Source organism: Triticum aestivum, chromosome 1B (assembly GCF_018294505.1).
Source record: "Triticum aestivum cultivar Chinese Spring chromosome 1B, IWGSC CS RefSeq v2.1, whole genome shotgun sequence".
Classification (NCBI taxonomy): Eukaryota; Viridiplantae; Streptophyta; class Magnoliopsida; order Poales; family Poaceae; genus Triticum; species Triticum aestivum.
Window position 1 is genome coordinate 86,710,712 of NC_057795.1, and position 20,946 is coordinate 86,731,657.

At 46.8% G+C, this 20,946-nt stretch overlaps 1 protein-coding gene across 1 annotated transcript in view; it reads left to right on the plus strand.

Moving 5' to 3' along the window:
* LOC123108734 (microtubule-associated protein futsch) overlaps window positions 1–20,946 on the plus strand; it is a gene marked incomplete in the record, with an annotated part of 38,137 nt that overhangs the window by 654 nt on the left and 16,537 nt on the right. Inside the window, 1 exon segment of the mRNA XM_044530368.1 lies at window positions 1–1,243. Within this exon segment, the coding sequence (XP_044386303.1) occupies window positions 1–1,243 (1,243 nt within the window).

The window sequence follows — 20,946 nt, forward strand, 5'->3', positions numbered from 1 at the left end:
TCCTTCCCCCACAATATAATTTGAAGGAGGGGGAGGCGGAGGCCCGGATGGCGTCGATGAAGAAGAAGCAAAGGCGGAAGGAGCGCAAGCACGCGGAGATTATGCCGTCCTCCGCCGCTAAAACCCCAATCTTGCAGCAGGAGGAGAAGGTGACAAAGAAACGGAAGAGGAGGATGGAGCAGGAGCCATCCGGCAACTCGCCGTTGCCACTTCACCCCGGCGATGCCTGTAACTCATTCCTCCAGTCCCCCGCTCCCGAAATCCTAACGTTGGCAGAGGCGGCGGCGATGATGAGGAAGAGGAATATGCATAAAGAGCAGAATCTTCCTTTTGCCCCAAATCCTACCTTAGAGGAGCAAGGGGAGAAGGAGAAGAAGGAGCGCAAGCGTGTGGAGCAGATTTTGCTATCTCCTTCTACATCTGTTGCTGCTGAAACCCCGATTCAGGAGCAGGAGGTGAATGTGATAAAGAAACAGAAAAGGAGGAGGGGCCAGGAACCATCCGGCAAATCACAGGAGCCATTAGACAGTTCGCCATTGCTACTTCACCCCGGACATGTCTCTGAGCCCCTACTAGCTGCCTCACTCCTTCAGTCCCCCGCTCCCGAAATCCTAACATTGGAAGAGGCCACGGTGATGATGAGGAAAAGGAAGATTCATAAAGAGCAGAAGGTGGATGCGCTGCCTTTTGCCCAAAATCCAACCTTAGAGGAGCATGGGGAGGATGCCATGATGGCGAAGAAGAAGAAAAAGCGCAAGTGCGTGGAGCAGATATTCTCATCTCCTTCAACATCTGTTGCTACTGAAACTCCAATTCAGGAGCAGGAGATGAAGGTGACCAGGAAACAGAAGCAGAGGATGGGGCTGGAAGCATCCAGCAACATGCCGTTGCCACTTCACCACAGTCATGTCTCCGAGCACCCACTCGCTGTCCCATTCCTTCAAGCCGCCGCTCCTGAAATCCTAACGCTCAAACAGGCGGCAGCGATGATGAGAAAAAGGAATATGCATAAAGAGGAGAAGGTGGACGCGCTGCCTTTTGCCCAGAATCCTACCTTAGAGGAGCAGCGGGAGGAGGCCATGATGGTGACAAAAAAGAAAAAGCACAAGCGCGTGGAGCAGATATTGTCACCTCCTTCAACATCTGTTGCTGTAGAAACTACAATTCAGGAGCAGGAGGTGAAGAAACAGAAGCTGAGGAGAAGGCAGGAGCCATCCGGCAACTCGCCATTGCCACTTCACCCTGGCCATGCCTCTAAGCCCCTACTCGCTGCGCCATTCCTTCAGTCGCCCGCTCCCAAAATTCTTACGTTGGGAGAGGCGGCGGTGGCGGTGACGATGGGGAAGAGGAAGATGCGTAAGGAGCAGAAGGTGGATGCGCTGTCTTTTGCTCAAAATCCTACACTGGCGGAAGAGCAGGGGGAGGAGGCCATGACCATGATGACTAAAAAGGAGCGCAAGCGTGTAGAGCAGATACTGTCATCTCCTACATCTGTTGCGGCCGAAACCCCAATCCAGGAGCAGGAGGTGAAGGTGACCAAGAAACAGAAGCAGAGGAGGGGACATGAACCATCTGCCAAGTCAACATTACCACTTGACCGTGGCCAGAGTCGCTGTGTTCAATCACATGGAGCCAAAGCTCCACCAAAACAAGATGGAGAGAATGATGGCTGCAAGGGTATTAAAAAAAGCAATGGCAAGAAACCCCGTGTCCGTGTCCTCAACAACCGTGAGCTCATCCAGGAGGCAAGAAAGCAGCCGCAGCCGCTGCCCGAAGGCTTTGTGCCGTTCAGCAATTTTGTTGCCAGTTGCACAGAGCAGAACGCTGACCATTCATCGCCTTGCAGTGCATTCTTTGACCAGTTTCGCTATAACCCTGTCTGCGAAGATCGCAAACCCCCACTTCCCAGAACCCCTGATCGTCTGACCAGGTTGCCACCTCGAGGTTACTCATCATTTGAGTCATCTCAGCTCGCTGCAAATGAAGTTTCCAGGCCTGACACCACTCTAGCGTCCAAGACAAAGCAGCAAGATTCAGGTTCAGGATCACAAGAGAAAGTTAGTGTAGAAGTAAAGGAAAACCCTGAAAACAAGACAAGGGAGAAGAAGCAAAGGAGACTATCTGGCAAGTCACGATTGCCATTTGACTCCAGCCGGACTTGCTGTGTTCAGCTACAAGGAACCAAAGCTCTACCAGAACAGGACCAAGAAACTGATGCTCCAAAGGTTAACAATATTGAAAAAAGTAACAGCAAGAAGGCCCATGTCTGTGCTCCCAGCAAATGCGAACTCTTCAAGGAGATGACAAAGGAGCAGACGCTGACTGAAGGCTTTTTGGCACCCAAAGATTTGGTTTCCAATTGCACTGAGCAGAGTCCCAATTATTCATCGCCTTCTGGTGCATCCTTTGATCCGTTCTGCTACAGATCTGCTCGGCAAGATCTCAATCCCCAACCTTCTAGAAGCACTGATCATCTACCATTTGAGTTGTCTGAGCTCACTACGAGTGAAACCTCCAACGCTTTCAAGGCTAACAATTCTGTGCAGTCCAAGTCAAAGAAGAAAGATTCAGGTTCAAGCTCCACCTCAGGCTCACAGAAGAAACGAAATGTAAAAGAAAAGACAACCCCTGAGAAGAAGACGAGGATCAGGAAACCACGACCAGTGTTTACCACTGCTGAGAAGCGCTCAGACAAATACCGGCGCGTACCCTTGGACCAGCTGGTACCACCGCCACGCTCTCCTCATAATCTCTTGCAGGAGAAGTACGCCTCTGACCCGTGGAAGGTTATGCTCATCTGCATGTTCCTCAACTTAACACAGGGTATACAGGTAAGCTCCTAGATTGTTTGATTAATTGTCTTCCCTCATGAACTTTTGGAAACAAAACCATTGAACTGAATTCCTGCCTACTAATTTGACCGATGAGAGTTCTGATAGCTATGAAAGCAAAATAAACTTGCATGTGTTTCTGTAAAAGTGATTGAATAATCTTAGTGATCGTTCTTTGTTCCCACTTATTTCATATATAAAATTGGCCAATCATGCCGTTTGTCACTATTTGTAAGTCCAGAGGATAACCAAATTGGAATTGTCAGATGCATTTTATAGTTTATATATACAAGGAGAACTGTTGTTTCGTTTCGATGGATCTTTGGAGAACCATGTTGCTGCACAGGCAAATTTACCTGTTGCATGTTGTATGTTCCTATTTATTTATCGTGCTTGTCTTGTGTTGTGTAAGTGTAGCGCTGAACTTAGATTAGTATTCCATTTGTTTTAAGAAATAGTTCCCTGACCGTCAATACCATTTTCAAGTTTAAATACAAGAATACAATCCCCTCTGTTAACTAATGTAGGTCAAGAGGATGTTGGAGGGCTTCTTTGAACGCTATCCTGACCCTTGGTCTGCAATTAACGCTGATCCTGACAAGATGGCGGAGTATCTATCTCCTCTAGGGTTGCAGCATGTGAAGACACGCAATATCAAGAAATTGTCCAAGCAGTATGTTGGAAATGAATGGACCCATATTACGCAGCTTTGTGGCGTCGGCAAGTGAGTGCTGCCCTCTCAATTCATTTGTTGGATATGGAGTATTTGTCAATGGTGTTTCTTTTTCAGTCTGATTAGTAACTAGAAGTTATTCTTACTGCAGGTACGCAGCTGATGCTTATGCAATATTTTGTGCGGGTAGGGCGAGGGAGGTGGTACCTGATGATCACAAGTTAGTTGACTACTGGAACTATGTCTGCTTTGAGTTGCCCATGACGCAGGTAGTATTCTCGACACATACATTTTAATTAATTGTTCTGAGCTTACATTTTACAATTTCTGAGGTCATGGGTTCAAGTCCTGGAAACAGCCTCTTACAGAAATGTAGGGAAAGGCTGCGTACTATAGACCCAAAGTGGTCGGACCCTTCCCTGGACCCTGCGCAAGCGGGAGCTACATGCACCAGGTTGCCCTTTTTTTTATGGCTTTGCGTGATGCTAATCATGAGCTTAAAATGCTCATGAGCTTCTCTGAACTTCTCCACATTCGTACTAGCACTGGCTGCTCCACCTTGCTGTTCATGGTCAAACAACAGTTCAAATCCATGAAATGCACCCAAGGCCTGTCATCCTGATTTTTGAATATCTGCAACAATTTTAAAGTAATGTCGTTGAAAACTGTGTTTGTTCTCCATAAATATGTATGTTACGAGGCTGTCAAATAAGTAACTCCATCTGTGAGAACGGTGAGGGCATCTAGCTAGTGGCAGTATCATCTATAGTGGTCTGAGAGTGCAGGGTTGGTGCAGTAGATTAAGATCGAAACTTCCAGCATGCACAGAATACAGGATGGGGCTTTTGGCTTTACTGATCTGGATGGCATAATTTTCACAGGATTTGACGATAAAACCCTATTTAAATATGATAATTATGTTGTAGGGGGTTTGTTTTATTGTGAATTCGTAAAGGTTTCAGCTAGCACTGGTGCACTGAAGCAATTCCCATAAAACTAAGTAGAATCCAGAAATTGAGTTTCGTTCCCTGTTCCTGGATAGTCATCGTAGGTAGGATTTTGTGTCTATTTGCATCGGGTGCTATAAATAGCATACTCTATGGTCACGTGTGCTGATACTAATTTGAGTTTAGTATGTGAAGCAGTGGTATATGACCCTGGTCATTTGAGGGTCCGCTTGGTTCGGCTTTTACAGCCAGCTTCTGCTTTCCCACAGCAGAATCCCAACCAAAAATGTTTCCAGCTCCCAGAATCTGCAAATGCAGCGACTTTGGCATACTGTATTTTTTGCAGCACCTGGAACCCAGCTTCCATCGCAGTGAGGGCATTCACGAAAATTACCCACCTGCCACTCTGTAAGTCCTACTGATTGGATTTCTTTTTCCTACAGAGCGTAGCCATCGGCTCCTCCCCTGATCAAATTCTTGCACGAAGAGGCTGCCCGCGCCCCTCCTCTCGGAGTCCCCTGCTGTGCCACCGCCTGCCCGTTCCCACTCGGTGGTAGCTCTCTCCCTCATTCAATGCTTCTGTTCAGTTTTTTTTGTCTAATTTTCTTTGGACAGCATGTTTCTTTTTTCGAATTAAGGGCCAACGCTCCCAATTTCATTTCATTCAAAATGAAACCAATAACACATAAAGTCAGTTTTTTGCGGATTCCTCGAAAATGAAAGGTTCAGCTGAAATTAACATACATAAACCAGCGCCCAAATTACATTGACCAAAGCTATGGGCAGCACAGTTACCCCATATGATTAATTATTGTTTGGTTTGAATTGTACATCAATGCTATATTGTCGTACTGAATAGTACAGCATGGTTACTTGACATAGATGACTGAATCCTATTTCTCATTTCCTAGCAGATGGATTAGTCCAGTTCCAGTACATGTTCAGTGAAGTGCAAGGGGAAGCAGATGTGGATGACGCTATGCAGTCCTAGATGGGATAATTTTGCAGTGTAACTGGGGTTGGTTTTGCATGGTTCATGTACCTTGGATACTCTTGCTCCTTTAGATTAGTGTTAAGCCTTGAGATGATATTACCTGACAAGCACACTTGATGGATGCAGCGAGTTATGTTTGCAGGTGCCGTCTGTTAGTTTTTTTTTAATGTATACTAGTACATATGCCTGTGCGTTGCAACGGGAGACTTTTTTTGCGAGAAGCATCGGAAGAAATAATTGATGTGTCCATCAAAACGGTCTCCACACAATAGTGGGGCGATAGAGCAGAGAGTTGTGGTGTTCTCATGGGTCATGTTTGGCCCGTGAGATCTTTATAGTAATGGGGTTGGTAGGAGTGGTGGCCACTATTCAATTCGTGCATTTTTTTCCTTCAGGTCCGCCTCCTTGTCGAGGTTGTGGTGACCTGATATTTTTTAGAACATGTGAGAATTTTTTTTCTCAATAAAAGTATAATTTGAAGAATAAGGAAAACAAAATTTGAAATAGAAAGATTTTTTTAAATTCACAAAAACTTTTTGAAAACATGACCATTTTTAAGTCAGAGAAACGAGCATTTTCTGAATTTATGAACAATTTTTTAAAATTGGAACTTGTTTTGAACATTCAAATCTATTTTCAAAAATGTTCTTTTAATCACGAACATTATTTTGAATTTATGAACATTTCGATAAAATGAATATTTTTCGAATTATTATTGTTTTTTAAATGAAATTTATTTTAGAAATCTAGAAAAAATTACAATTTTTTTTAAATGCGAACTTTTTTTATTTTCCAACAAATTTAGAATAAAAATAAAAATTTCAATTTCCAAATGTTTTTGAAAGTGGGAACAAATTTTCAAATTCTAAGATTTAACAAAAAATAGTACAAAAACGAAATTTTGGGAAATTTATTAAATTAATTTATGGGAAAAGGAAAAATTAAATTGGAAGAGAAAAAATAAAAATAGAAAAAGAACACACAGAAAATAAAAATGGGCCGGCCCAGCGACCGATGGGAAGCTCCAACTATATGTCGCACTGAGTAAAAAATAAGGTTTCCCAGCTGCGTGCGCAGGATATATATGAGTGGCTTTTCTGGGCCTTAGTGCGCGCGGCCGACGTACGAAATTCCGGACAAAACTTTTTATTTTTTAGCAGATGGAGCACGAAAATTTAGTACCACCTCGGATATAAGAAAAATATTTTTTATAGTGAACGGATGAAAAAATTGGAGAAACGCACCACGCACTCCCCGCACCTCACCGCACACCCTAGCCCCGAGTTCGTCTCCACCCGAACTCCGGCGGCCGCCTAGGTCGTCGCCGGCGCCGACTCCGGCCACCCCGACCCCAACTAACTCCACCAAGAGCTGCGGTTCATCCCTAGCTCCACTTAGATGCCTTCCGCGCCTCATTTGGTGGCCGGAACGGCCAAAACCACTTCCGCCGCCGCGTCGGGCTCGTCGGCGGTTAGACGCCGGCGTGTTTGACCTGACTTTGACCACGGGTGGGCCCTGGTTGACTCTGTTGAGTCAATGACAAGTGGGGCCCCCTCTGCTAATTAACCCCGATTAGTTTAAACTAATTTTAGTTAGTTAATTAAACTACTGACATGCGGGACCCACTGGTTAGTTTGACCTGGACCGTTCTGTTGACTTGCTGAGGTCAGCATGACCTCATGCTGACGTAGTAATCCTTTTCTGGAATTAAAATAAATCCAGAATGATTTATAAATTCCAGAAAATAACCCAAACTTCAAAAAATCATAGAAATTAATCTGTAACTCCAAATGCAAAGTTTTATATATGAAAAATGATCAGAAAAATCCAATCTATCCATCTGTACTGGTTTCATGCATGTTTAAACAAGCTAACTTGATATTTAGGGCAGAACAAGAAAAAGCACTTTAAAGGGCCATTTATGAGTTTGAAAATTGAATCTTTGGTTCAAATTGGTTCAAACCCATCTGGTCTTATTTGCATTAGCCCAACACACTCATATTGCCATGTTACATGCATGCATCATATTGTCGCACATTGTTTGGTGATGGTTGTGTATCGGTGTTCTTTGCGGCAGGTTCTGCCTCCGAGGAGTACCGTGATTACCCTAACGAAGAACAATATCAGTGCATCGACCCATCATGCAAGCAACCAACCATTTGATCATATCGATACAATCCCATGTTCTCGCTCCTGCTCTCTTTTACTACATTAAGACAACACGTTTCAAACTGCTGTGTGCTACGGTAGTTGAACCCATTTCCTCTGCATTACCTGTCATTGCCACAGTAACTAGATGAAACCCACTAGCATATGTAGGAGTTGATTGAGCCATGTGTGTGTGATGTTCCTACCTTGCTATGCCTGCTATGCTTAGAGTCGTGTCAGGTCTGGTTCATCTGGGTGATGGTCTAGAGTGAAATGATCATGCCGGTAATGAGAGTGATGTGGTGAACACGATTTGGTAAAGGTATCGATGAGAGGCCATGTAGGAGTACATGGTGGGTTGTTTCATTGAAGCCGACCTTAAGCACTGAGATCTGTATGTGTGATTTAAGATACAGCTACTACCATGCATTGGGCCCTGAAATATGACCCCGCTCGACTTCTTATTCACTTTAGTCCTCTGTCCGGGAGTTGCAAGTAGTTTCTAGTGTTTGTAGCCTACTGGAGGCCGTGGACAGCGCTGACCATAGGGGTGGGCTGTGATGCGGTAGGTACGTGGCACGGTGTACCGGATACCCGTTAGGTATCTCGGGAACCCTGTACACATCGTTCGGGGCCGTATGGGAAACCTCGGCCGGACTCCCTGCGGATGGAACCTGGATAGGCGATAAACCTGGACTAGAGACTTAGGTGTTTAGGTAGGTCGTGGTCTACACCCACGTCGGCTTTCGCTTGAAGTCTGCCGAGCACATGTCGTGTGCAGACGCTAAGTGGTGGAAACATGTATGAAGAATTACACCCCTGCAGGGTTAACATAATCTATTCGAATAGCCGCGTCCGCCGTAAAGGACTACTTGGTTGCCTATACAGTTCATAGACAAGTAAATGGATACTGCTAAAAATCTCAAGATAAGCGTGAGTGCCGAGGATGGCTCTTCTGTAGGATGGCGGAGGTGGATCCTCGGGGGTGTATTGAAGTGGTGAGTAGCGGACTCGTGTGCGCAAAACCATTTCAAGTTGGTGTATCGTAGGATAGCTTAGCCAAGAGTCAAAGCTGGCTTGCTGCAATAACCCCACCAACCCTTCTTGATAATATGCATGTATGTAGGATCTGATGTAAGTCTTGCTGGATACCTTTGTACTCATGTTGCTATAATTTACATTTTTCAGAAGACGATGCAACCCCTTCTGATGGGTTCTTCATAGACATTGACATCGATGAGTAGACTGAGGCCCAGGTGGTGATCCTGAGCTTGTAAAGGACTACGTAGTATAGACAGGCTTTCTCAAGCCCCTTTTATTTCACTAGTTGTCTGTACTGAGACAAGATACTTTCGCTGTTGGCTTGTATGTCTGTATGACTTGAATGCTGGGTCTTATGACCCGTACTTGTGTGTATGCTATGTATGGCTCTCTGAGCCTTAAATAAAGTACTTGTGTTGTAGAGTCATGTTGTGATGCCTTGTTGTATTTGCACATATCAAGCATATTGTGTGTATGATTGAAATGCTTGGTATGTGTGGGATCTGACTATCTAGTTGTTTATTCTTAGTAGCCTCTCTTACCGGGAAATGTCTCCTAGTGTCTCCACTGAGCCTTGGTAGCTTGCTACTGCTCCGGAACACTTAGGCTGGCCGACATGTGTCCTTCTTCGTTCCTATGTCTGTCCCTTCGGGGAAATGTCACGCGATGGATACCGGAGTCCTGTTAGCCCGCTACAGCCCAGTTTACCGGAGTCCTGCTAGCCCAGTGCTACAGCCCGGGTCCACTTGCTGCTGACCGACACGTTCGATGCTGGGTCATGGATGCCTGTCCCTGTAAGTCTGTGCCACTTTAGGTTTACGACTAGCCATGTTAGCCCGGGCTCTTTACCATATGGATGCTAGCGACTCTATCATATACGTGTGCCAAAAGGCGCAAACGGTCCCGGGCAAAGGTAAGATGACACCCGTGCCGACGCCGTTCGCTGCGGCCACAGCCAGCCCCTCGCTCCCTCTCCGCATCCCTGAGCTCCGTCCCGACCCCGTGGAGCTACACACCCGACGCACGCGACCAGAGGAGGCCCCAGTTGACCGGAGCGTCGTCGTCTTCATCTCCGGTGCCCGGAGATCGCCGCCATCAATTCGCCGTCGCAGAAGCTTCCCCGAGCTCGCCGACCCCTCCGTTCGATCCACTGTGAGCCCCGCCGCCTTTTCCCCTCCTCCTAGAGCTCGTTCCCGCCCTCTAGCCGCCTCTTCCGCCGTGCCCGAATCTCGCCGCCGCCGTGCCATGTTGTTGCCGCGGCCAGAGCTGCCTCCGCCCGTTTTTGAGCGTGTCGTCATTCTCACCGTGCTCCCAGGAGCTGAACGCATGCACCAACTCCTCCTGCCGTGCTCCCTAACACCGACCCCGAGCTCGCCCGAGCTCCGGCGGCCGCCGAGGTCGACGCCGTGCTCAACTCCGGCCACCTCGCGGCCTCCCATCCGTTCCTTTGGATGCGGACGAGCAAGAGCTCCTCCCTAGTGCCCCAGCACGCCAAACCACCGCTCGTAGCGCCAAACCCGCCACCACCCGAACTCCGGCCGCCGCACTGCTCGCCGCCGTCGACTCAGACCACCCCAGCTTCTCCCACTTGCACTACCAGATGCGCGCGACCCCCAGCTATGCGTAGCACCAAACCGCCGTCCAAATGGTCGCCTGTGTGCGAAACCCGACGCGCTCCGCCGCCACTGACCTCGCCGGTGACGAGCCGTCGGCCTAATCCCAGTTTAGTTAGCACTAATGACCCCGTAACCCCCCCCCCCAGAGCCACTGCCATGTGGGCCCCCGTGCCTGTTTAGGTTAGTTTAATTTCTGTTTAGGTTAGTGTTAACCCAGCGGACCCCACGTGTCAGCTTTGACTTTGACCAAGTCAGCGTTGACCTGGTCCCACATGTCATCCACCCAAACCAGCCCTGTTACACTGACCCGTGGGTACCAGTCATCAGGTTTGACCTGGGCTGGCGCCTTTGACCTGCTGACGTCACTATGAGGTCATGCTGACGCAATAATTCCTTTCTGGAATTTAAATAAATCTTAAATGATTTATTATTTTCAGAAAATGTTTAAAACTTGTAAAATTCATATAAAATCAACCGTAACTCCAAATGAACCAAATTATATATGAAAAATGATCAGAAAAATCCAATCTATCCATCTGTACCATTTCCATGCATGTTGGAACAACTTATGGCTACTGTTTAGGACAATTCAATTAATGGCATTTAAATAACCACATGTGGAGTTTGAATTTGAATCTTGGATTCAAACCAACTTCATTTAATCTGGTTTTAGATGCATTAGCACAAACCACAGCATATTGCCATGTCACATTCATGCATCATATTGTGCATTGCATTGATTGTGTTTCCTTCTCTGTTGCCGGTATTTGTCCCCTCTCGGTAGGCGTATCTCGATGATGAGTTCGATGACACCAATGAAGAACTATATTATCTTCAGAAGTGCCAGGCAAGCAAAACCCCCTTGTTCATTTCGATAAAATCCCACTCTCTCTCTCCTGCTCTCTTTTACTGCATTAGGACAACAACGATTCATCTGTTACTTGATGCGGTAGCTGAACCCCTTTATCCTCTGCATGACCTGTCATTGCCACAGTAAATAGATGAAACCCACTAGCATGAGTAGGAGTTGTTTGAGCCCTGATGTGCCTACTCATTCATGCTTGTTTGTCATGCCTGCTATTGCTTAGAGTTGTGTCAGGTCTGATTCATCAGGGATGAATCAGAGGTGTGTGAACATGTCCTACTATTGAAAGCTAAGTGTGTGAACACGATTTGGTAAAGGTAGCGGTGAGAGGCCATGTAGGAGTACATGGTGGGTTGTCTCATTGCAGCCATCCTCAGGAACTGAGTTCTGTGTTTGTGATCCATGATCAGTTACTACCACACATTGGGCTCCGGGCGCTCCAAGCTCTCTCGACTTATTAATCAACTTGATCTCTGTCCAGGAGTTGCAACTAGTTTCTGGTGTTTGTAGGTAGTGTTATTAGTCTACCAAGTGGCACCCGGTACAAGTGGGCTTGGGACAGACTAGGCACAGTGGCCCGGTGTACCAAGTGGCACCCGGATGGTGGGCTTGGGAACCCTGCACACATCGTTTGGGGCCGTGAGCGACACCCCGGCCGGATCTCCTTGCGGATGGAACCCGAATAGGCGATAAACCTGGACGAGAGACTTGTGTGGTTAGTCAGGTCGTGGCCGACACCCTCGCTGGGCTTCCGCTTGAAGGTTGCCGAGTACATGTCGTGTAAACGGCGGTAAGCGGTGAGAGCGTGTGCGAAGAAGTACACCCCTGTAGGGTTAACATCATCTATTCGAATAGCCGTGTCCGCGGAAAAGGACTTCTGGGTTGCCTGTACAGTTCATAGACAAGTGAAATTGGATACCCTAAAATGCGCAAGATAAGCATGAGTGCTATGGATGGCGTTCTCGTAGGGAGACGGGAGCGGATCCATAGTGGTGTATTGATATGGTGAATATGTGGACTCGTGTGCGCCACCTCAAAAGAGTTACTTGCAGTCATAGTTCAGGATAGCCACCGAGTCAAAGCTGGCTTGCTGCAGTTAAACCCCACCATCCCCTTGTTGATAATGATGCATATGTAGTTAGATCTGATGTAAGTCTTGCTGGGTACATTTGTACTCACATTGCTTAATTTATGTTTTTGCAGAGAGACTTCAGTCTCACTAGTAGATCCACGTGGACTTCAACGTTTAGCTTGTTACCTCAGCTACGATCTTGTGCCCTCGGCAGGATCTGGTAGATAGTCAGGCTTCTCAGCCTTTTTCATTTGTAGATGTCTGTACCGAGACATGTTTAGCTTCTGCATGTGCTTTGACTTGTATGCTCTGAGTGTTGGGTCATGAGACCCATGTTTGTAATATCTCGCTCCTCGGAGCCTATTGAATAAATACTTGAGTCGTAGAGTCATGTTGTGATGCCATGTTGTATTTGCACATATCGAGCATATTGTGTGTATGTTATTGAAATGCTTGGTATGTGTGGGATCTGACTATCTAGTTGTTTATCCTTAGTAGCCTCTCTTACCGGGAAATGTCTCCTAGTGTTTCCACTGAGCCATGGTAGCTTGCTACTGCTCCGGAACACTTAGGCTGGCCGGCATGTGTCCTTCTTCGTTCCTGTGTCTGTCCCTTCGGGGAAATGTCACGCGATGAATACGGGAGTCCTGTTAGCCCGCTATAGCCCGATTCACCGGAGTCCTACTAGCCCAGTGCTACAGCCTGGATTCACTCGCTGATGACCGACACGTTCGATGCTGGGTCATGGATGCCTGTCCCTGTAAGTTAGTGCCACTTTGGGTTCACGACTAGCCATGTCAGCCCGGGTTCTTTGTCATATGGATGCTAGCGGCACTATAATATACGTGAGCCAAAAGACGCAAATGGCCCCGGGCCAGGTAAGGTGGCACCCGTGGGAATACCGTGCGTGAGGCCGCAAAGTGATATGATGTGTTACATGCTAGATCGGTGTGACTCAGGATCGGGGTCCTGACAGCTTTGGTATCAGAGCCTGACTGCCTGTAGGATTACCAAGCCAAACTGGTCGAAGTTGAGTCTAGAAATGCTTTAGTTATATAAGGGAATTGATTGTGGGATGGAACGTAAGGCTCTTTTTACTCCTTATACCTTATGCCTTCTGATCTGAGTCATCTTAACTTTCCTGCGGGGTTAAGGAACTAGGCTTTCTCATCTTTCTATCAGGATCACGTGTTACTAATCCGTAGACTTATAAGATTGGTGATTCAAGCCTCAGTTCAGCTTCTACTACCTCTGTATGTTAACTGTTGATCTCGAAACCTTGATATTGTGCCTCTGAGTGGCTATGCCACCATTTTTGTAGCATGTATCCAATCTTTCAAGCATTTACAGTCGTTATGCTGCCCGAGTCATCCCAGGTTTCTAAACAGTCTGATGCATTTGCAAATCCCTTCCTCCCGTTCCTGATGTCCTTTTGGGCCAGATTAAGCACACTAATCAGTGAGTTGAGGTACTCTATTGCCTCGACGTATATGTTGGAGTTATTATTATGACCCTAGGTACCTAGAGTATCACCTAGTAATCCAGCCATGCTTTGTGTTCCCAGTGTGATGATTCTGGCCATCATTCTTGAAAGCATCCCATGATGCCACCTAGTTAGTAGGCATTCTACTCCTGGGTTTTGAACCCAAGATTCACCCTACTTCATGTTGTTAGTATTTGCTAGTTCCTTTAAGATATTAGTAACCTTTGCGATAGTCCTCGAGGTCCATGGTATTTCCTTCTTCCAATACCATGAACTATTTATGGCAGAAGTTCCTCGTTGAACCGAAAGATCACAACCAGAGTGCTCTTGATGAGTTCTCCATTCTATATTGTGACTCTGCCAGTTCAACCTTTCTGCATGGGTTATCCGGAAGAAATATGTTGAACTCGTTCGACATGCTAGTCCATGCATCCACAACTCAGAAAATCATATGTTTGTTTGGGTTGTCCCTCCTTAGTTGTTTTCTGACCTTCGTCTATCAGTCGATAGTCAAGAGTATGTGTGCATTCGTTCATCAATGCCTATTACTCTTGTGGGTCATCAACCATTCTATTCCAGAATGACTAGGAGAAACAAACTCCAGTACCTCATCCCTATCCAAGATTGGGTCAAAGCAGTTGTGCTCCGCAGATCAAATACTAATCCAGCTTTTGTTCTGCTCCACCTTGGAGTATTACCATCTTTATATCAATAATATCATGGGAATTGCACACCATCCTATGAACTCTTGATACAGTGATACTCTCTCCATCATTATTCATTTCTCGGTTCCCGTGTTGTTGCAACCGGACTGCTGACAAGTGAATCATGATGTGTGAAACCTATACGCCTAGCAACTCCGTTGCTTGGTAGTTAAATGGACAACAACCTCATTCTTAGCGTGCTGATTATTGAATTATCATTATAAGACTAATCGTGCTACCTAGCCCTTATTTCCGGTGCACCCTTCGATCAATGAGTTAGGATTGTGCCAATCCCTCGCTCTTTTGATCATATCATCTTGCCCTGAAAAGCAAGATTGTTCTCGATCTTAGTAACATATCGGTGGTTCATGATTTTCCGAATATCTTCTCGGTAGTATCACCAGGTTGTCACCTGACCGCTATGTTGAGTTCGTGATCAAGTTGGTTTATTCCTGTAAACCACCCTTTCTCCAAGAATCCGTGTTGGATACCCTGAGCTAGTTGGATAAACTAAACAACAACTTGGAGAGTTGGAAGATAAAAGCTTCTCTGACTCAGTTCATTCCAAAGGGATATCCTGGTGTTGGTGTGTTTTGAAGAAAGATGATATCTTCATTGGTTGATCCTCATGGTCAATTGCTGGACCTATCGTCCTAACCAAAACTTTGGTTTGAGTGTGGGCTATCCTCAAATCAAATCAGAACCAACGATGTTCGTAATGTTGTCTTACTCGTGGTTGATTCCTCGAGCATACACCATTATGTCTTTTGGGTCTGACCAATACTATCACCTTGTTCACATAATTATGGAATTCCATTTATATGGAAATCTCAATAAATTGTTGTTGAGTCCATTGACAACATCCCTATCTCCTCCATGATTTTGTTGAACAATAAGCTAGTGTTGGAAACTTGTATAAGCATTTTCTTCATGCCCCGTTCATGAAGTATATGTTGGATGAAAGAAGTGACTTCCTTTGATTCACGTGCATTTGATGTAAGTTGCCGCCGTGAATTCGAGAAAGTTTGTTTTTGCGTCCTTTGGAATCATCCCAAGTTATTCATGCATACGTGCAAAGTATTCTGTGGTGTGGAGACTTGCAACCTTCATTCTATATGTGTCCCTAGCACACCAAGCCACTGACTGATTTGTTCCAGGAAAAGGAATTCCTTCATAAGAGCTAACCCGGTCTTATACAAGGACTTCGTTATCCGCAATGATGGTTTCCCACCAGAACTCGGTAGTGTTTTATTGTAAGACTACCATGTGATCATGTTTGTCTGGGACAGCGTGTTCACACGTGTGTAGCAGAACCAGCTCATGTTTTGGAGCTTGCTATCGTAGTTCATCTCCCGAGAATCTCGCAACGTCATCTCGTCGATTTGTGTTGCAAACTTTCATTTTTCTTCCTAGACTTGATGAGTCTGGATTATTCTAACACCAACCAGATCTGAATCTCAGGAAGATATGATGGTTGGAACATTTCCCAAGAACTATAATAATGGTCTCTCGGTAACCCGGTAAAGTGGATGTCGTGGCCAACACACCCAACCAGAAGACCTCTTGTTGTAGTATCTTGATTGAGGAAGTTGGCCACCTCCCCATAAGGATTTCGTAGGATCTACTCCCTAGTTGTTCCTTATGGATTTTTGTGTTCCCGAAGTCCGACCTTTTACTTGATGTCTAAATATCAACCATAATTATCTATGGATTACGCTAACACATCAAGGAGAACATTAGAAGCGGAGTGCTAAATGTCTCTCGGTCGATCATCCAGATTTTGTTTCCTTGGCCTTGCTAAGGTGAAATTTGAGAAGTGTTATCCTCCTTTGCATCTGCATCATCCATTGTTGTTCATCATGGTAGTATGATGTGTTGCCAGGATCCTTGACTCGGATATTGGTAAAACCTTGATGAATATGGAAATGCTCAAGTTTTTGAGAACACGCGCAAGCAAAATCATTCCTTGTGTTGTTCTCAACAAGGTAATCCACATCATCCATTCTAATCCGAGTATGCCATTCTACCGAACTCCTCCAAACGATCGCTCGAGATTTGCCCTAGGCTGGTATAGAGAGTCTCAATGATCTCTATATCAAAGGTATTTCTTTTTGCCACTTAAGGTAATAATCTACGAATCACCCTCCTCCAGGATGTTCCGCTGTGGCATCATGGCAACTCAACTCCTCACTATGTTGACAACCGTTCACCACCCTTTTAAGCGTGGAATTGTTGTCTACCTAGTGAACCCTCTTCATCTGTTCCACTCCATCCCTCTAGATGTGTGCCTCGTGACTCAGCTCGAGAGAGGTTGCTATGTCTCATTCCATGAGTTAATCCTGAGTTGTTCGATCTTCGAGAAGATTAATTCTTCTAGAGTTTTCCTTTCCTCTTCTTGACATGTTAGTTGGAGTTCTTAGAGCAAGACGACGAGACAAAGATGGTGATCGAATCAACGCCCCTATGAAGTGCAACCTGGATCGTGAAGATTGTGTTAGTTTGCATCCCCCTTCATCTTACCTCACGTCTCGAATCTCGGGACGAGATTCTTGTTTAGTGGGGGCGAGTTGTCACATCCCTAGCTTCTGGTGCTGCCTAGTGTTTGCATCTTGCTAGCATCATGTTTAAATAAAAGTTGGGCAAAAACCCTAAAATCTCATTCATTGTTTCCAAAATGCTCTTCATAGATGTTTAATATTTTGGCAAGGGTTTTGATCCAAACCAAAAAGAATGAACATTTTAAAAGGATTTATTTTGGGACTTTGAATTTAAATCATTAGCTATTTGAATTTGAATTATGTTCATATAATTAGAATATAATTTCAAATACCCCTGAAATTTTTTTATGAGCTTTTGGAAAAGTCCATCCAGCAAAATAAAAATATTCAGAGGAGTTTTTGGCATTGTTTGAATTGTTTTAAATTCAAAATAGTGGAAAAAACAGAAACAGAAAAACAATAAAAGAGCAGAAGACCTACCTGTCGCTTACCTGGACCTACCTGGCGGCCCAGCTGCGGCCCAGCACTGCTGGCCCAGCCCAGCAGTCGCCCCCACCGTCTTCAACCTCCTGCCAGTAGGCAGGAGGGCGTGTGGTCGCCGCGCGTGGGCACGCGCGCGCCACCTCCTGCTTCACACCGCTGCCCCGACGCGTCTGGACGACGCCACGCACCCCTTCTGGAACCCCTCGCTCACTCTCTCGTCCCCATCCTCTCCTCTGCTCTCTCTCTCCCTCTCTGCCCGAGCGGAGCTCGTCGCCACCGACGCCGTTCGCCGCGGCCACAGCCACCCCCTCGCTCCCTCTCCGCATCCCTGAGCTCCGTCCCGACCCCGTGGAGCTACACACCCGACGCACGCGACCAGAGGAGGCCCCAGTCGACCGGAGCGTCGTCGTCTTCATCTCCGGTGCCCGGAGATCGCCGCCGTCAATTCGCCGTCGCAGAAGCTTCCCCGAGCTCGCCGACCCCTCCGTTCGATCCACTGTGAGCCCCGCCGCCTTTTCCCCTCCTCCTAGAGCTCGTTCCCGCCCTCTAGCCGCCTCTTCCGCCGTGCCCGAATCTCACCGCCGCCGTGCCATGTCGCTGCCGCGGCCAGAGCTGCCTCCGGCCGTTTTTGAGCGTGTCGCCGTTCTCACCGTGCTCCCAGGAGCCGAACGCATGCACCAGCTCCTCCTGCCGTGCTCCCTAACACCGACCCCGAGCTCGCCCGAGCTCCGGCCGCTGCCGAGGTGGACGCTGTGCTCAACTCCGGCCACCTCGCGGCCTCCCGTCCGTTCCTTTGGATGCGGACAAGCAAGAGCTCCTCCCTAGTGCCCCCAGCGCGCCAAACCACCGCCCGTAGCGCCAAACCCGCCACCACCCGAACTCCAGCCGCTGCACTCGTGCTCGCCGCCGTCGACTCAGACCACCCCAGCTTCTCCCACTTGCACTACCATATGCGCGCGACCCCCAGCTACGCGTAGCACCAAACCGCCGTCCAAATGGTCGCCTGTGTGCGAAACCCGACGCGCTCCGCCGCCACTGACCTCGCCGGTGACGAGCCGTCGGCCTAATCCCAGTTTAGTTAGCACTAATGACCCCGTAACCCCCCCCCAGAGCCACTGCCATGTGGGCCCCCGTGCCTGTTTAGGTTAGTTTAATTTCTGTTTAGGTTAGTGTTAACCCAGCGGACCCCACGTGTCAGCTTTGACTTTGACCAAGTCAGCGTTGACCTGGTCCCACATGTCATCCACCCAAACCAGCCCTGTTACACTGACCCGTGGGTACCAGTCGTCAGGTTTGACCTGGGCTGGCGCCTTTGACCTGCTGACGTCACTATGAGGTCATGCTGACGCAATAATTCCTTTCTGGAATTTAAATAAATCTTAAATGATTTATTATTTTCAGAAAATGTTTAAAACTTGTAAAATTCATATAAAATCAACCGTAACTCCAAATGAACCAAATTATATATGAAAAATGATCAGAAAAATCCAATCTATCCATCTGTACCATTTCCATGCATGTTGGAACAACTTATGGCTACTGTTTAGGACAATTCAATTAATGGCATTTAAATAACCACATGTGGAGTTTGAATTTGAATCTTGGATTCAAACCAACTTCATTTAATCTGGTTTTAGATGCATTAGCACAAACCACAGCATATTGCCATGTCACATTCATGCATCATATTGTGCATTGCATTGATTGTGTTTCCTTCTCTGTTGCCGGTATTTGTCCCCTCTCGGTAGGCGTATCTCGATGATGAGTTCGATGACACCAATGAAGAACTATATTATCTTCAGAAGTGCCAGGCAAGCAAAACCCCCTTGTTCATTTCGATAAAATCCCACTCTCTCTCCTGCTCTCTTTTACTGCATTAGGACAACAACGATTCATCTGTTACTTGATGCGGTAGCTGAACCCCTTTATCCTCTGCATGACCTGTCATTGCCACAGTAAATAGATGAAACCCACTAGCATGAGTAGGAGTTGTTTGAGCCCTGATGTGCCTACTCATTCATGCTTGTTTGTCATGCCTGCTATTGCTTAGAGTTGTGTCAGGTCTGACTCATCAGGGATGAATCAGAGGTGTGTGAACATGTCCTACTATTGAAAGCTAAGTGTGTGAACACGATTTGGTAAAGGTAGCGGTGAGAGGCCATGTAGGAGTACATGGTGGGTTGTCTCATTGCAGCCGTCCTCAGGAACTGAGTTCTGTGTTTGTGATCCATGATCAGTTACTACCACACATTGGGCTCCGGGCGCTCCAAGCTCTCTCGACTTATTAATCAACTTGATCTCTGTCCAGGAGTTGCAACTAGTTTCTGGTGTTTGTAGGTAGTGTTATTAGTCTACCAAGTGGCACCCGGTACAAGTGGGCTTGGGACAGACTAGGCACAGTGGCCCGGTGTACCAAGTGGCACCCGGATGGTGGGCTTGGGAACCCTGCACACATCGTTTGGGGCCGTGAGCGACACCCCGGCCGGATCTCCTTGCGGATGGAACCCGAATAGGCGATAAACCTAGACGAGAGACTTGTGTGGTTAGTCAGGTCGTGGCCGACACCCTCGCTGGGCTTCCGCTTGAAGGTTGCCGAGTACATGTCATGTAAACGGCGGTAAGTGGTGAGAGCGTGTGTGAAGAAGTACACCCATGCAGGGTTAACATCATCTATTCGAATAGCCGTGTCCGCGGAAAAGGACTTCTGGGTTGCCTGTACAGTTCATAGACAAGTGAAATTGGATACCCTAAAATGCGCAAGATAAGCGTGAGTGCTATGGATGGCGTTCTCGTAGGGAGACGGGAGCGGATCCATAGTGGTGTATTGATATGGTGAATATGTGGACTCGTGTGCGCCACCTCAAAAGAGTTACTTGCAGTCGTAGTTCAGGATAGCCACCGAGTCAAAGCTGGCTTGCTGCAGTTAAACCCCACCATCCCCTTGTTGATAATGATGCATATGTAGTTAGATCTGATGTAAGTCTTGCTGGGTACATTTGTACTCACGTTGCTTAATTTATGTTTTTGCAGAGAGATTTCAGTCTCACTAGTAGATCCACGTGGACTTTGATGTTTAGCTTGTTACCTCAGCTACGATCTTGTGCCCTCAGCAGGATCTGGTAGATAGTCAGGCTTCTCAGCCTTTTTCATTTGTAGATGTATGTACCCAGACATGTTTAGCTTCCGCATGTGCTTTGACTTGTATGCTCTGAGTGTTGGGTCATGAGACCCATGTTTGTAATATCTCGCTCCTCGGAGCCTATTGAATAAATACTTGAGTCGTAGAGTCATGTTGTGATGCCATGTTGTATTTGCACATATCGAGCATATTGTGTGTATGTTATTGAAATGCTTGGTATGTGTGGGATCTGACTATCTAGTTGTTTATCCTTAGTAGCCTCTCTTACCGGGAAATGTCTCCTAGTGTCTCCACTGAGCCATGGTAGCTTGCTACTGCTCCGGAACACTTAGGCTGGCCGGCATGTGTCCTTCTTCGTTCCTGTGTCTGTCCCTTCGGGGAAATGTCACGCGATGAATACCGGAGTCCTGTTAGCCCGCTACAGCCCGGTTCACCAGAGTCCTGCTAGCCCA